Source organism: Fistularia commersonii, chromosome 14 (assembly GCF_037954325.1).
Source record: "Fistularia commersonii isolate RoL2024-O1a breed Wild chromosome 14, RoL_Fcom_v1.0, whole genome shotgun sequence".
Classification (NCBI taxonomy): Eukaryota; Metazoa; Chordata; class Actinopteri; order Syngnathiformes; family Fistulariidae; genus Fistularia; species Fistularia commersonii.
In genome coordinates this window covers 2,298,313-2,315,088 of record NC_141297.1, presented here as the reverse complement: position 1 = coordinate 2,315,088, position 16,776 = coordinate 2,298,313, and the positions used below count along the sequence as shown (strand labels likewise).

At 41.6% G+C, this 16,776-nt stretch overlaps 2 protein-coding genes across 5 annotated transcripts; one reads left to right on the top strand and one right to left on the bottom strand.

Annotated features, from left to right (window-relative positions):
- The first annotated feature begins 2,635 nt into the window (after window positions 1-2,635).
- smim29 (small integral membrane protein 29) lies at window positions 2,636-7,880 on the top strand. Of its 3 annotated transcripts, none has more exons than XM_086159585.1 (5): window positions 2,636-2,914; window positions 3,711-3,810; window positions 3,896-3,921; window positions 4,548-4,653; window positions 6,634-7,880. In XM_086159585.1, exons 1-5 carry the CDS (start codon window positions 2,847-2,849, stop codon window positions 6,700-6,702), a joined length of 369 nt encoding a protein of 122 aa, XP_086015711.1. In that variant the 5' UTR covers window positions 2,636-2,846; the 3' UTR covers window positions 6,703-7,880. The 3 variants fall into 3 exon arrangements, with proteins under 3 accessions (XP_086015711.1, XP_086015712.1, XP_086015713.1); XM_086159586.1 differs by having other exon boundaries at window positions 3,486-3,810; XM_086159587.1 differs by having other exon boundaries at window positions 2,827-2,921; window positions 3,486-3,810.
- A 216-nt stretch (window positions 7,881-8,096) lies between these two features.
- hmga1a (high mobility group AT-hook 1a) lies at window positions 8,097-13,735 on the bottom strand. 2 transcript variants are annotated; one of them, XM_086159589.1, is made up of 5 exons: window positions 13,632-13,735; window positions 12,539-12,655; window positions 11,990-12,070; window positions 11,067-11,120; window positions 8,097-10,449 (listed from the first exon to the last, which is right to left on the bottom strand). In XM_086159589.1, the coding sequence occupies exons 2-5, from the start codon at window positions 12,635-12,637 to the stop codon at window positions 10,378-10,380; spliced, it is 306 nt and encodes a 101-aa protein (XP_086015715.1). In that variant the 5' UTR covers window positions 12,638-12,655; window positions 13,632-13,735; the 3' UTR covers window positions 8,097-10,377. The 2 variants fall into 2 exon arrangements, with proteins under 2 accessions (XP_086015715.1, XP_086015714.1); XM_086159588.1 differs by lacking the exon at window positions 13,632-13,735 and adding an exon at window positions 13,372-13,495.
- Between the last annotated feature and the right edge of the window lie 3,041 nt (window positions 13,736-16,776).

The following is a 16,776-nucleotide window of genomic DNA, read 5'->3' as shown; positions in this document are numbered from 1 at the left end:
CACCACAAGGGTTTAACACACACACACACACACACACACACATATATATATATATATATATATATATATATATATAGTGGAAAGAAAATACCTGCCTGGGCCGATCAATACGACCAGAAAGAATGAGGTAAGATGTTTTGTCTCTAGAAATGGAGCTGCTGAAACACCAGTATTCATACTCTTACCAGTCATAATATTTGAATCAAATAATTTAAAAAAAGTGTGCTGACTGACCTTAAGTGACTGAAAGCACAATACACTTCGGAGGAAACCTGATCAGCTGATCAGCTTTCACTTTCTGACGCCAAAGGACGTCACAGGGCTCCACTTTAAATTTACAGAGCTTTAGCGACATCTAGTGGTCAAAAGGGGTAGTGCAATCTGTTCATCGCATGTGATTGCATGTACATATTATGCACATTCATAAATAGATAGATATAGCTATATTTTGCATTGATATGAACAACAAATTATTCATAATCATTTATTAATCTCTTGCAGTAAATTCCATCTCTGCATTTAAGCCTGGAATTTTCGGTTCCAAGGGCAAACATAATGGTTGCCCTCAAAGGGCCACGTGTAACAGTGAAAGTAGAAATGTAACTAAATGTAACCAAATGCAATGTCAAATAAATGTCAGGTTAAATAACTTTGATTTTATTATTCATTCAAATCCAAAATGTTACATATGCATTGTCATAGATGTAAAAAAAATATGTTTACTAGATGCTCTGTTACTTTCACTGCTGCACATTGTTGCTTTAATTCTTGTACTCTTTGACAACCGACACAGAAGACATACCGTTTTTTTCTCCTTGAAGCACAAACGTATTTGCCTTCCCATCTTTCTTGAAATAGCCTGCATCAACTTTTTCCTGGTTATTAAGGGATCATTTGTATTTCTCAATTCCATTTGTTGAAAACGGCATTAATGGCGGGATGTCGTCACTCGGCGGGTAACATGATTCCAAGAATTGTTGGAAATTTAGTTTATGGTCAATGAACACGTCAGACTTATTTATTTGAAGACAATCAGACCTTTTTAGGCCAGATAAAATGAAGTGGCGAGCTACATTTGGCCTGCGAGCCTTGAGTTTGACACGTGCGCTACCTCCTGCACCGCGCCGCCCCAAGTAGTATTTAATATTTAAAAACATTAAGAAACATGTGAAGCCAAAAAGACAGTTTGCGGCAATGATCATAACAATAATCATTTCGTATTATTATTATTCTTTTGACCATGGTAGCATTTTAGCATTTAGTTTGTGCCTGGTTTGATTCCGTGTAGGGTCTCCATGTTCTTTCTTGGTTGCATGTATTTTTCTGACGTGTGAATGAGAGGGTGAATATCCACTCTCTCATTCACACCTCATGTAAATACATATAGTATATTATAATAATGATAATAATGATGTTATCAGTCCGTGACACGACCAAAACCCGAACCGATGAATGTATGGATGGACAGAGCGCTGTTTACCCACGTGGCACGGATTCAATGCAGGAATACATTCCTGGGTCGCTGACCCCTTCGGCGCGCTGATGAAGACAAAGCCTGTGTGTGTGCAGAGATCAGGAATGAGCCAGACCCTCCGCTCCCCCACCGACCTGCAGCCACACAGTTTGCTTGATCAATTGTCAAAATTGAGAGTGAAGAATGCTTTCGATGATCCTTTATTGATGAAACGTCATTCAGTATTGCAAGAGATTACTGTACAATAGACAAAATGAATGAAATATATATATATATGTATGTATATATAGATAAATATATATAAAGAAGAGCAAGAAACTACTGTAGAGGATAAGAAGGAGACCATGGTTCTAATGTCTGATATATCTAAAGACCAAATGATTGATGAGGGGTCTAGTTTTAATTCCAAAAAACATCTTATATATAAGAAATGACACAGTAACATTAATGCTACTTTTATGTTGCTTTTACTACTCCTACTACTATTGATAATAACAATAGTTACAATACTGTGCTAATTACATACGATATATCACACTGTATATAATTATAATGATAACAAAATGCTGCCACTACTACTACAACAGCCACTACTACTACGAATAAAAACAAACACACGACAAACACAACAATATAACATTGATAATAATAATAATAATAATAATAATAACATGTAATTATTATTGTTATCGTTATAATCGATAATATCATAATTATTATTATTTATATTCATAAATAATAACAACAATAACAGTAATAAGAATAGTGCTAACAATAATAAAAGTAACTACAATAATAATTAATATCATTATTATTGTTATTGATTATAAATACTACTACTACCGATGACAGCAACAGCAACAACAACAACAACAACAACAATAATAATAATAATAATAATAATAACAATAAGAAAAGTAACTATAATAATAATTAATGCCATTATTATTGTTATTGATTATAAATACTACAACTACTACTACTACTACTAATAATAATAATAATAATAAATAGTTACTGCTATTATTGTGGTTATGTTTATCCTAATAATAATAATTATTATTGTTATATTCACTTTTTCCATGGTTTCTATATCCTTGTATTGATGGAAACAGAACCTGACGCGAGAAGCTCAATATTCCTGGTGACCGTAAACGCACCACAATCAAAACCACCACGGCTCATTGGACTTAACCCTTCTCGTTCGCTCATATCGTTTAATATTAATATTAGCGTGAGAACACGGCGCAGCTCCGGGCGTTTTTGAAAATAGAGTTTGTGTAGTTTAGAGTCAAATGTTTTTAAATTAAATTCAGTCGTCGCTGACAGTCATGACGCTGTCCCGTCTGAAAGAGGAAGTGTGTTTGTGTTGATGCTAGCGGCGGAGCATCGGCTGCCTAGCGAACCGTCCGGCGTCCTTCGACGGAGGCTGCTCGCACAGTGAGTTGTGGGTTTTATTTCACTTTTTCATTTTTTATTCATAGGAAATACGTGTCCGGTTCGGGAAATGACGCTCAGCCCAAATATCTTGTGATACCTCGGCGTATTTATATTGTATTACAACTTCAGTCCATTAACCGCTAGCGGTTGATAGCGTACCTTTAGCTAGCATGCTATTAGCCATAACGGTTTCTGTCAGTGTTATGAGTGGATGGCTACATGGGGTAACTTCGGAAACGGCGCTTTATTTGAAGGGGAAACGCAAAGAAATTCACTTTTAGACAGCCCGGAACGGATATAAATAAAAAGATGCTCAATTCTGACCGCACGTTGGAAAGTGACTTTCACTCGTTTTAACGTGGGAAACCTTTCCAGTAGCAAACACAGATCACAAGACACACCGACACTGACATGTTATTCAATTGTCATGGGGGCTTTTTTTTTTCTTTGCTAAGTTTAGAGCAGTAAAGCACTCTCTGTTTGCATGTTTGAATTTGCAAAGATGTGAAGTTTGCCCCCTGTAACTGTGCCTCCCTGGTAAAGGGTGTCCCCTCCTCCCCTGCTCTCCCAGATTGCTGCTGATTAGGGAGGGCAGAGATACCATGTGGGAGTCACATGAATGAAAAGGATGAGGCATAAACAAGGAGGCATCTTGAGGAGTGAGCCGCTGCACACTTTGTGTCCCAGGGAGGGGATTTTCTGCTTGCAAAGCCCCCTGCACAAGTAGCCCCCCCCTCCTGCCCCCTTCCAAATATATATACACATATATATACATATATATATATGCAATGAACAGCACTACTCAGCCCCCCGCCATCGTGGATGGAGATGCAGCGGTCACCTATGTGCTGGTGCCATTCTTCCTCATCACCGTCATCGGGATAGCCGCGGCTGTGGTGAGTAACTAAAGCAACCTGTCGTACCTCTCCCGGCACGCCGAGGGGGGACAGCGTGATTTAACAGTGCTCTCTCTTATTGCAGGTCATGTACGTTCGCAAGAAAAGAAGGTAAATGCGTGCGATCTCCCCTTATTGATTATCCAGAACAATGCTCCGGTGACAAGCGCGATTGCTTCGCTTTCATGCGTGATTCATTGGTCACCAGGGGTATAACCCTGATATCAACCCGCCGCTCTGAGCAATAGAGGTCTGCGGGTTATTGCCTCAACACTCGTCCAACATTGTAAACGAATAAAATGAACCGAAAGTAGGATTTCACCGCGGCGGGTTGAAGAGAAAAAATGATACTGTGATGTTCAGCCCGTATTTGTTAGCTCCAGTGTACACAATATTTGGATCTCTGTGGAATATCACATATCAGATAAACAAAATAATTTAGAAGCAGATTAAGATATATTAAAAAGAAATATTGCAGTTCGAACAGTTTGCACATCGTGAAAGCATATTCAGATATTGCCCAACCTCAATTCCCACTTGTGTGCACAACAGTTGGTTTTCCTCTTCCTTTCACTGTGTCTGTTTTTTTGCCTTTTACTGTAAAAAATCTCTGCGCAAAAAAACAAAAGTCCAGCTTTGTGCTTCATATTGTCCCTTTTATCATTTCCAACATTTCCCGCCGCGGTGCATATCTGCAAGCATGCCACTAAAACCTCTTTTTAAAATTTTCCCTCCAGAATTGACCGACTCCGCCATCAGCTTCTACCAGTTTACTCCTACGATCCGTCAGAGGAGCTAAACGAAGCGGAACAAGAAATGTTATGGCGAGAAGAAGACACGAGGGTATGGCTTTAAAAAGCTTTATGGAGATTTTATATTTAAATGACAACAGCATTGCAAGTGTTTAATTTTTATTCAAATATCTGTATATATATGTGCACACAAACATTTCCAACTGTAAAGTCTCAGATCTTTGGCTACGTTTCCCACTAAAAACACAGTGAAGCAATGTTGATTTTTCTTTCACAGTGCATTTTTTTTTCCCCTTGACCTCTGTTGCGCCATTTACTCAGTTCCTCAATTGATTAGCCACTCATCCGCTCCCCTCAAGTCTGATTAATAGCAACAAGAACCGCATTGTGTAATAGTTGCAAAGTGTTAAAAAAAAAGAAAAGAAAAAAAAAGAAGAAGAGGTAAAAGCGCTGGCCTTATTTGCAAGGGCTTTCACCCGTCCAAGCATCAGCCTTCTTAGCTTTTAACATGAAAAAATAATCTGATCATGTTCGTGCCATCTGCATTAACCGGCTGGACATTTGCGTGGTTAAAAAGCTGAAATTGAGTTGTATTTTGGACGGTAACACCGTAAAGCGCCAGATTAAGAATCGGATGCAGGTAGATTTTAATGTCCGTCCGAGACGTACTGTCCGTCTCGCACGGAGTCTGAAGTCTTTCTGACATGATGCCGACATCGGTGTGAAATCAAATGCTACGTCCAGTTAAAGATTGTTAAACAGTACAATGTGCCTAAATTAGTTTGACACAGATAAATGTATTTGCTCCGCAAGCGTTCGTGTGATCGTAAAACTTTCAAACAACTCTTCCAGCAGTACTTTTATACCACATCTAATCTTTAAATCCGCTAAGATCTGTATAATTTCTAAATTCAATTTATGTCCCAGTTGTAATGAAGCAAACAAAAGGTTTTGAATATCAAACTATTTTTATCCACAAAAGGAGAACGTCCAGTTTTGAAGATGTGATTTGGTGACATCCAGTGGTGTGGTTCAGAATTGCACCGAGTGTCTAAGTATTTAAAAATGGCTTACTTTCTTACTCCAAGTATTTCTTAGCAAATTAAATATAAAAAAAAAACCTAGCTGCAGCGAGTTTTTTTTTTTAGTGCCTGATCTCAATTTGCAGTTCGTTAGAAATAAACCCGCATACTTGCTGGTTTCCGCACTAAATGTGAAATGATTGTCAATCCACCCAGACCAGTCACAGCGCAGAGAGAAAAGCACGGCCGAAAAAAGTCGTTGCTTTTATTTTCACATTCGTCCTCCAACAGGTGCGCGTAAAAGGGCGGTTAGAATTTCGCAGCCTCTCCGTCGTCGGCGTGCGGACGGCGAGCCTGCAGGCAACGCTGTGTTTGTTCAGACAGATGTTTGCACTGTTAAATTCACTTTTTAAAAACAAGTCAGGTGATAATATAAAGATTCGGTTCTTACGATTGACGCTTCTGCAGTTTGGAGAATACCTGGCACAAAGAGATAACCCGCTTCTTAAAATAAACTAGAACGGGGCGTTTGCTCCAAAGACACATCATAAAACATCGATATTAGAATAAATTGTCTATTCACTTGTTTATTTTCAACTGTCAGTTGATAATGACAGGATAACTGTTGTTATGAGGCAGCGTTCCTTTCAGTTGGAGTTTCCTACACAGTCATTTTTAGCCGTTTCAAACGGTTTTCATTTTTGGTTTGGGGGATTTCTGCAGCAATGAAACTGAAGCGACTGACTTGGGGATGCATCTCATCGGAAACACTAGATGGCAATGCTTACCAGTCGCCGGACATTGACCGGGATCCTTTCAGAGCAAAAAAAATTTTAAATGGCAGCATGTAAAGCCTCACATTGGTGGCGGTTATCACGATCTTTCAATGTGCATTCGGAGATCATGTTCAGCGTTGGCATGGTGACAACCGTCCCGCGGAGGGAAACAGGCGAGGCTCTTCAACCACACTGTCACCAAACCCGCCGCTGCTCCCTTCCTCCCCAGACGCGATGATTTCCGGTTCACATTTTGAATCCTCTCTCTTCAAGGTCGTGCAAGGCTGGGCGAGAAGTTACCAACAGCGCCGCCCCCTTCTGACCAAAGACGTCAACGCGTGAGGACCGCGAACCCGGGCGTCACCCTCGACCATCTCCGATGTTTCCCTCTGCTACCGAGTACAAAAGCAGCGCCGACCTCTCGTCCCGTCACTGGATCCCGATCCCGTTCCCTTGTGCCTGACAAGCAGTGCGTCTAACTTATTTATTTCAAATTATTTATTCATAACGTGTCACAGACACAAACCGGAAGGTCGAGCCTTTCGGCGGACGCCAGTTCCCGCCGGCTCGCGATGTTTACGTTGGTACTCGGGAGCGGCGTCGCTGTGTGTCCGCCTGGTCTGAGATATTTGCAGTGCATTACGAATCCGTTCTACCGCTTTAATTAAACGTCACGTGTGTCCTTCTCAGACACGTCTCTTTTTTTTAAAAAAAAAAAAAAAGACCAAAAAAAAAAAAAAAGCAAGGCTCCGAGCCCTTTGGAAGGATCTTAAAGCTGTACGACTTTTAGTTTCACTTTGACTGGGATGAATGAATACACCTCCTTGTTTTTTTTTTTTTTTTTTTTTTTTTTTTTTTTTGTTGCCGCCCCTGTCTTCTTGTGGATTTTGCCAAACCCTATGACTCGTATCAACGGCATGAAAATGGCCAGATATGAAAATAATACCGGCGTCGACTCATCCCTACCGAGTCATGAGTAGCTGCGTAAATATGTCCGGTCCACACGCCACGGCGAAAGGATCCGTTCAGATGAATGCCATAGCTGTGTCACAGCTTAGACCGACCTTTTTTTTTTTTCTTTTTCCTCCCCTCCCTCCCCTAACCAAACCAGTCATGGCCGTTATTTGCCTTGTATTAGTGAATGTAAACGACAAGGTTCCTCCCACTGTGGCTAACAAGTCACGTATTGTAGCCGCCGCAGGGAGAAATGTAGAAACACAACATATATCATCAGGTACGACCCTTGAGGTGTCACCGTGTTGTAAAAGCACGTCCAGGACACACTTCAGTTCACCGAACCTATTTTCCACGTGTGGAAACAACCATGTATGAGATTTCCTTTATATCCTGTGAAGCTAAATTTTGAGTTGCACTTGAAAATACAAAAAAAAAAATCAAACTACTGATGTGATTTTTTTTTTTTTGTTTGTTTGTTTTCGCTGAACTGTTACGGGAACTCCGGAGTTTTCCACAACCCGCCGGAGAATTTGAAGAAATAATAAAAACTGGATTTCCACTTTGTTTTCCCCGCTCTTGAACCTCCTTTATGGAAACCGCAAATGGCGGCGCGTTCGGTTTTCAAGCCTCGGGGGAAGCGACCGAGGGTTCGCAAGCTAACGAGCGGATCTTTGGACGAAAAGCGAAAATGCTGAAGAACCAGTGGGATTCCCAAAATCGCAGAAAACGCGGCCACCGCGTCGCGGAGCTCGCTTGGAATCCATGAAAAAAAACCAAGATTTATAGAAATGACAAAGCAAAATTTCTTTATTGACCATTTCAATTCTGATACAAATTGTTGTAGGGCACCATAGAAATATAGACATTGTACATTTATATACGGTGTACATTAAAAAGAATGATCCAATCCTCATGAGTTATAAATGAACAGATGCAGACGTCGTCGGATGATTCTGTAATGGAGTTGAAAGATGTTGAGGGGGAAAAAAAAAAAAAAGACACGAAATGACCGTTTTGTGAGAGGAGTATGTCAAGGGGTTTGCAAAACAGTAAATGGAAACGAGCGCCCAGGCTAATCACAAACATTTCGTCCATGAAAAATCTGAACCAAAACATTTTTCAGTGCACCAGAAGAGTTCTTTAAAAAAAAAAAAAGGGAAAAAAAGGGTTAAAAACACACCTGCTAATCTACCACAGTCAGCGAACACAGTTGCCAAGCCGACAGGTTCTCCCTGACTTGCTTCACACATTTTATTTTTTTTTTAAAAACCTGTCTGCGAGCTCTGCCCATGAACGTGCGAAGGCGGGGATCGCGTTTGCACACAATGGCAGGTTAAAAAAAAAAAAAAAAACAAAACCTTTGTAGTAACGACATTTGTCCGGCTCACACCAGAGGTTACAGTTAAAACAAAAACAAAAAAACCAGTTAAAAATGCAAGTTATGGTAAAGTAAGCTGTTGAGTGAGGTATGAGAATCCAGGCTTCGTGTCGCCTTTTTGCAGTTTTCCGGGTTTCATAACTGAGGTTGTAGCAGCTTAGGTGTGTGTGTGTGTGTGTGTGTGTGTGTGTGTGGAGGAAAAACAAACAAACCAAAAAATAAAACAGTTAAGTGGACTGTGATCGAGGATTCCCTGACACTTAAAACACAAACATCTTCCTGCAGCAGACAGCAAAAAAAAAAAAAAAAAAAAAAAAATCTTCGAGGAAATTATAGTACTAGTACGTTGATGAAAACGACGAGAGCGAGATGGCGATGAAGAAATGTACAGCCCTGTTGGATAGAAGTGCCACCGACGATACACGAACTCCCCCCCGCCGCCGCCGCTTGACCGCTTTCGCCTTTCGGAGTGAGCGCCTGGAAACGGAGGGCTAAATCGAGACAAAGACACCGATGTAATAGCATTCGTAAAAGCTCCCTGATCGAACACTGATGCTCTCAGCCTAGAACTCTATCCTTTTTATTATTATTATTTTTTTTTTTTTTTTTAAAAACACCCAAGTTTTTTTTTGTTTTTTTTTTTATAAACGTGAAAAGCAGCGCACTCATGACTTTTTTTTTTTTAATTCCCTCTAACGGTACGTAACCACCACCACCCACCACCACCACCAGCACCCCCCAAGAAAACAAAAACAGTTAAGTATGATCTGACAATTCGGATTGTTAAACGATAACGTTTGTTTTTTTTTTTGTTTTTTTTAACCCACCCCCATCCCACTACACACCGAGGACCAAGGAGGACGTTTGAGAAGCATAGCTAAATCTAAAATGTCCTACAGAAAAGGGGTGACTGTGGCGATTCTGCTCTACTCGTGAGAAAGGGGGCGAAATCAGTTACGCGGATTAGACATGGAGAGGGGGAGAGAAGGATGGAAAAAGAAAAAAAAAAAAAAGTCTACCACCAGTTACCTATTCTCGTCCTAAAGGCTAAAAGGCTCGACTCCGTCTAATACGATGCAAAAAAAAAAAAAAAGTCAACCACTTCACACGAACACAGCAAGTATAGGTAAAATTCACCTTTGTCCAGTACAAAATAATGAAAAAAAAAAATCTATACGCCCTACCATCGCAGATGCAGGTACAAAAAAAAAAAAAAAAAAAAAAAAAAAAAAAAAGTAAAGCGGTGGGGAAAAAAAAAAAAAAAAAAAAGTCCTACAAACCATCTTCAGTTGAGGAAAATCAAAAAAAAAAAAAAAAAAAACACCCAGGCCCCTAGGAGCTCGCTCTTGTCCAGTATAAAAGACTTGTGATATAACATGACAATGGAGAGAAAAGGGCTGTTTACCTTTACGGGAAAAAAAAAAAAAAATTCTTAGATCTATGCATGAGCAAGGTCCATCGTTCTATCCAGTGCTATTGCATGATGTATGTACGGTGTCGCCCCGCGCTCGCAGAGCCAGAGCGGGGCCTTTGTCGTGAACAGTGGTCATGTGGTGGCACTGGTGTCGGGGGAGAAAGAGAGAGAGAGAGAAAAAAAAGAGAAAGAGAGAGAGAAAGATACAGCCCAGTTCTGGTTTTTAACAGTAAGTCAGTATGTTGAGTGAGGTAGCATGCGTTGTGAATTACTGGTCCTCTTCCTCCTCCTCCTCTTCCTCCTGCTCAGATGATTCTTGTGATGCTTTCTCTTCCTTCTCCTGTGACAAGAAAAAAAAAAAAAAAAAAAAAAGTTAGGGTTTTGCAACAAATATAATATTTCGAAGTAACGAACAATGAGTCGAATGTTTCAATTTTTTTTTTTTTTTTTCCCCTCCCGGATAATTCACAGTGGCACGGAGGACACCCGAGGGAAGGGTGAGCCATCTGTAGTGAAAAGTGATTCATAAGAGTGATGAGTCACAATGAGGCATCCTGCTTTTCCTTCCTCCCAACACACACACACACACACACACAGGACACACACACACACACAAACTGCCCGTGTTGTTCATTCATAAAAACGCGGGTTAGCTCGAAGGGTAACTGCGGGTCATTCCTTTCTGTGACTAATGCGATCCAGACGCCCTTTTTGTTTTTTTTTTTTTTTCTTTAAAAGCGAGAACGCCCTGAATTATTTTGCGCACGTGACACAACGTTACTACGAGACCACAATACGTGCACCCGTCTGCATGCGGTCTGGCAGCCACTCGAAGGCTCTTCAAGGCGGAACATGAGGAAAGAGTAGCGTGTTTGCAGATTAGTCCCGCGGGGTCGGCGTGTCGTACCGACGACTCCGGAGGGAGACGCGTGAAAGCGCGGGTTTGAGAACGCTTACCTCCTTCTTGGGTCTCCCTCGGCGTTTCCCGCCTGCAGACGCATCTGCTTTCGCCTGCGCGGGAAGGAGAAAAAAACAACAAACACGCGTTAGCGAGGCGCCGCGCGACTCCCGGGTTCGCGACCCCGGCAGGAAACAAGCCTCCGCCTGGGCCGCTCGGCCTGCAGATGGCGGTAGCGCCTCTGCGACGGGACAAATGGGGAAGGGGGCATCGGGTTCATTGTCTATTATCTGGAAGGCCGACAGGAACTGCACACAGGGGCACTCCAGTTCGCCGGCCACCTGGTCCGAGGCTCAGAGACAGCTGGTGGAAGCGAGCGGACACACAAGACCCTCCGCGGCTCGCCGCCGCCGCCGCCACGCCGCCGCCGCGCAACCGACATCACGCATGCGGCTCATCCCCGTTCCCCCCCTGCCTTTCCCCCCTGCACGCGGCGGCCAAGACAAAGCATACAGGGGAGACAGGGGAGGGAAAAAAAAAAAAACAGTTGTTGCTATGGAGACGACAGGCAGACTAGGATTGTGTGTGTGTGTGTGTGTGTGTGTGTCGGGGAGGGGGCGCGGCGTGGAAACGGCCTCGCAGCTTCTGCACCTGCACAAGCCGCAGGATGCTGGAGGGACAGGAAGTAAAGAGTGATGCTTTCTCTCTCACTTCCTGTTTTTTTTTTTTTTTAAAAAAACAAACAAAACGAATAAAAACAGACTGGTTTTACAATGGGGGAAACCTACGGCGGCTATTTCTGACATCAGGATGAGGAGCAGATACGCGGCGGCTGAGTAATATATCTCCAGCAACGGCAGGATATCCGTTTGGAGGATGAGGTTGAGCTACAGTTAAGGGGTGATAACCAAAGTGTGTGTGTGTGTGTGTGTGTGTGTGTGTGTGTAGGCCGTTGAATGCCTGTCGTAGCACGCTGACTTACCTTGCCCTTGCTGGACGTCTTGTTTTTACTGCCCTTCGGCCGTCCTCTGGCCCTCTTTGGAGTCGGGGACCCGCTAGGTTCCTGGCGGCGCAAGGCGGCAGAAGGTCAGCGTCTCGTTAGAAAACACACATGGTCTTCCGAGACGCCTCGTTTCCACGGCGATGGAGGCCGGACGCCGCGTCCACCTCATGGCCGACTCACCTCCGGTTGCCGTTTCTCACTTGTTTACAAAAAAGCTCATGGCAACCGGAGCCATCCAAAGAAAACACACACCATGCTGACTGACAGCAGCCCTGCTGTGTCACCCCCCCCCCACAGACAGAGGTGTGTGTGTGTGTGTGTGTGTGTGTGTGAGCCGGTTTCAGGTGTAGGGTTACAGGCTCCTTACAAATCCGGGTGAGACACAGGAAGCTGGTTGCGGGTGTCTGCATTTGAAAGCCCCAAGGCTCTGCAGAGGGCTGCTGCAGGCCCCCCCCCCACCCCAAATTGAGTTTTCCAGCATGCAAAATGATGCAAAAATATATTTTTGAATAAAATAGCCGTACTTACGTCAGAGGTCTTTACCTGGGGCTGCTTGCGGGGTCTCCCACGCCCCCTCTTCTCCGTGGCCTCCTTCTCTTTCGGTGAAACTGTCCCCTTGTCGCTCATGTTTGCTTTTTCCAAAACCTGTGATTGGAAGGAGGAGGAGGAGAAGGAAAGAGGGGGGGGGGGATCACACCGGTTAGACGTGCGGGGGAAGAAAAACGCACCGTTGGACCCGCAGAATCGAAGCGGGGCCGGTGCGGGGAGTGGGGGGGGGGGGAGGTGGCGAAGAGGGGGAGGGGGGCCGCGCCTGCAGCGCGAAGGTGACCGGGCCGCGGTGCACGCCGGCCCGGGGGCCAGACCCGGCGAGTCGGCCTCTCCCTTCCAACCGGGCGGGATCCCGGGCGGGTTTGAGCGGTTCGTTCTGGAGGCCCCGCAAATCCGCCGGGTGCGTCGAAGCCGGGTGGTGCGTTCACGTACCGGCCGCGACGGCGAGGCCCGCTGGATCGGGCCTGCAGGGCTGCACGCCGGGGAACCCGCCAACACGCACACAATAGCGGGGGAGCTAGCTCCGGGTTTGCACCTTTTACCCGGAATAAAACCCCGACCTTTACGCCTGGCTACGGTTTTTTTTTTTTTTTTTTTTTTAAGAAAAAAAAAAAAAAAATGGAAGCCAGCGAGGTAGCCGGCGTCGCCGCGGTGAACAAGCCCGGGCCGGAGCAACAAAAGGCGGCTTGGCGCTGCGCGGCGCACCGCCGGAGCCCGGAGGTGGAAATAAAAAAACACGCAATGAAGCAAATCCTGCAGCCGAGAAGCCGGATCGGATCGCCCGGGCCCGGCGGGGGCTAAATCGCACTCACCTCCGCTCGATTGTAGCCTCTCAAGACGGGATCGGAGAGCCCTAAGCCTGGCCGCTTGCAGCCGGTGAGGCAGCCGTGCACAGCGAGCCGCGCACCGCGTCAGACACCGCGCACAGCCCGCCCCTTTCACATGCTTTAAAACACCCCTGCTTGCAAGGAGGGGGTGGCTTTCCTTCCTTTTTTTTTTTTTTTTTTTTTTGCATTTATTTAAAAAGACCAAAATAAAAATATATATATATATAAAAATGAAAGATTCCTACCTGCGTGTTGAGGAGGTTTTTTTTTTTTTATTTTAATTTTTTTTTTTTTTTTTTTTTTTTTTTTGTAAATTCCGCCGCGGTTCCTAAAAATAGCCTCTCCGTCCGCTCCTCCGGTAGATAAAGGGGGGAAAAAGGCGCCAGCCAGGAGGAGTTTGGGGGCAATTTAAAGAGCCGCCCTCATGGGAGCAGGAACACTGGAGGGCGGGGATATGATAAATAGGCCACCAACAGCTCTGGATGAGCTCACCCCTCCTCCTCCTCCTCCTCCTTCTTCTTCTTCTTCTTCTTCTTCTTCTTCTTCTCCTCCTCCTCTTCTTCTCTCCAGGATCCCTTTTACCCCCCTTTTTAGTTTTGAAGCAAAACAAAATGCATGTGTCTGTAGGAGTGCGGCGGTGCAGGCTGCCGGGGAGAGCTATGACAAGTATATTTCCTTGTGCGTGTGTGTGTGTGTGTGTGTGTGTGTGTGTGTGTGTGTGTGTGTGTTGAACTTTGACCCGGAGAGAAGAAAAAAAAGTTGTCTTCATTCCCAGTGTTTGAAATATGCCGCTGCACACAAGGAGTGACAGGATAGACAGATAGATAGATAGATAGATAGATAGATAGATAGATAGATAGATAGATAGATAGATAGATAGATAGATAGATAGATAGATAGATAGATGATTGATTGATTAAAAGATAGATAGATAGATGATTGATTGATTAAAAGATAGATAGATAGATAGATAGATAGATAGATAGATAGATAGATAGATAGATAGATAGATGATTGATTGATTAAAAGATAGATAGATAGATAGATAGATAGATAGATAGATAGATAGATAGATAGATAGATAGATAGATAGATAGATAGATAGATGATTGATTGATTAAAAGATAGATAGATAGATAGATAGATAGATAGATAGATAGATAGATAGATAGATAGATAGATAGATAGATAGATAGATGATTGATTGATTAAAAGATAGATAGATAGATAGATAGATAGATAGATAGATAGATAGATAGATAGATAGATAGATAGATAGATAGATAGATGATTGATTGATTAAAAGATAGATAGATAGATGATTGATTGATTAAAAGATAGATAGATAGATATATAGATATATAGATAGATAGATAGATAGATAGATAGATAGATAGATAGATAGATAGATAGATAGATAGATAGATAGATAGATAGATAGATAGATAGATAGATGGATGCAGTGTTTTCTTATATTAAGAATAAGAATAAGAATAAGAATAAGAATAAGAATAAGAATAAGAATAAGAACAACTTTATTTATCCCGAAGGAAATTGTTGTGCCAGAGTTTCAAGTAAAACAAAACAATAATAAATAATAGTAGGAAATTATATAAACAGTAAAAAAAAGGTGGGGGAGAGTAAGAAATTCAAATATAACTATAAAGTGTCAAAGTCAAGGCTTTAAAGTGTTTTAAGGTCTTAAGTGCAAAGATTTGAAGATTCCCTGCGACTGAAGGAAGAATTGAATATTAAGAATATTAAATAATTGTATCAGCATTGTAACAAATAGATGTATGTTTACATATATGTGTATATATATTACTATGTATATATGACAGCATCCAGTTGTGTTTATATTTGTATATCCTCTCACTTTATGATAGATATGTATATGTGTATATAATTTTAGGTTAGATTCAACTTTATTATCATTACACATGTGAGGATACAGTGTGTGAATGAAAAGCGATTAGCTTTGCAAAAAGTAGAAGTGCATATGTACACAATGTGTAGTATTTAAGGATAAATGCAGTATTAAAGAATAAATACAATTTCCTTTTTTTTTTAAAGGAAGTGCAAGAAATAGAAAATGTGTGTGTATATATATTGATTTTTATCTTATTTAATGCTCGTTTAGCACCGTCAACCTAAGTAAATTCCTTATAGTTGCAGAATTACCCTCAACTAACCTGCTGCTTCTCTCCATGAACCAATCAGCTTGAGGAACGGCATACTATCAGCCAATAGCACGCAGAGTACAGATCTACTGAGCCAATGATATTCTGTTCGAGATCTCGCTTGGGAAGAACGGTAGGAGCGAGAGTTGGCGATGCTGGGTATCTTTGTTTAGCAAAGGACATTTAATTTTACTATATATTTCACTGTTTTTTGTCTTCTTAGGCAAGAGTATGGCTATTTTACCACCCCCCAAAAAAAATTTCAAATACTGCAAAAAAAAGCCAAAAAACAAAAAAAACCCAAGAACCGAATGATTAAAAAAAAGTAGTGAGAGCGCGAGAGCCGAACTGGGTCCACTGCTCCACCGTATATATATATGTGTATATAGATGTACATGCATATACTTATATATATATATATATATATATATGTATATGTATATATATGTGTGTTTATAGATATATATATACACACAAAGAATGAGATTTAAATGATATATCCAGAATTGCATATGTATATGGGTCCGTTGCATTATACAGAAGGACATGAAGATATGTATATATTTACATTTTACATATATATATACATTATATATATTGTCGCAATATTTATATTGTTGTTTCGTTCTAGTTTTGTATTTTTCACCCTCACTGTTGCTAGATGTTGCCCATTGTCATCCCTGATGTTGTTTTTGTTGTTGTTATTCGTGTTTTTTTTGTTGTTGTTATTTTTGTCTTGTTATCTCCTGTCCTCTGCCATTCTATTTATATTTATATTCATATTTTTATTCATATTTATTTCCTTTTTTGACATTATAACTGTGTCAAAGGAATTTCCCCTATAGGGATCTATAAAGTTTATCTTATCTTATTTTATCTTATCTTTATATACATATACACACACACACACACACACACACACACACACAATGGGATGGATATTAAAGATTGTATATACATATACACACAATTATCTATATGCAATTCTGAATTTATGATGTAAATCCTTCTGTATGTGTGTATATATATGTATATGCATATGTATATGTAAATATATACACATAAGTACTCACACATATACACAATGTGATGGGTACACAATGGGATATGTATATGTGATTATACATACATAGACATAGCAAGATGGATGTATAAATATATAGATATGTACACAATTGGAGGGATATAATACATATGTACTGAATTAGAT

Bases quoted from the DNA above. Each gene is read 5' to 3' on its own strand.
- smim29 (XM_086159585.1), top strand. From the start codon at position 2,847: ATGCTAGCGGCGGAGCATCGGCTGCCTAGCGAACCGTCCGGCGTCCTT. The intron at 2,915-3,710 runs GTGAGTTGTGGG...TGCAATGAACAG, and splicing joins CGACGGAGGCTGCTCGCACA to CACTACTCAGCCCCCCGCCA. The intron at 3,922-4,547 runs GTAAATGCGTGC...TTTTCCCTCCAG, and splicing joins TACGTTCGCAAGAAAAGAAG to AATTGACCGACTCCGCCATC.
- hmga1a (XM_086159589.1), bottom strand. From the start codon at position 12,637: ATGAGCGACAAGGGGACAGTTTCACCGAAAGAGAAGGAGGCCACGGAG. The intron at 12,071-12,538 runs GTAAGTACGGCT...TTGCGCCGCCAG, and splicing joins CCCAGGTAAAGACCTCTGAC to GAACCTAGCGGGTCCCCGAC. The intron at 10,450-11,066 runs GTAAGCGTTCTC...TTCTTGTCACAG, and splicing joins GAGGGAGACCCAAGAAGGAG to GAGAAGGAAGAGAAAGCATC.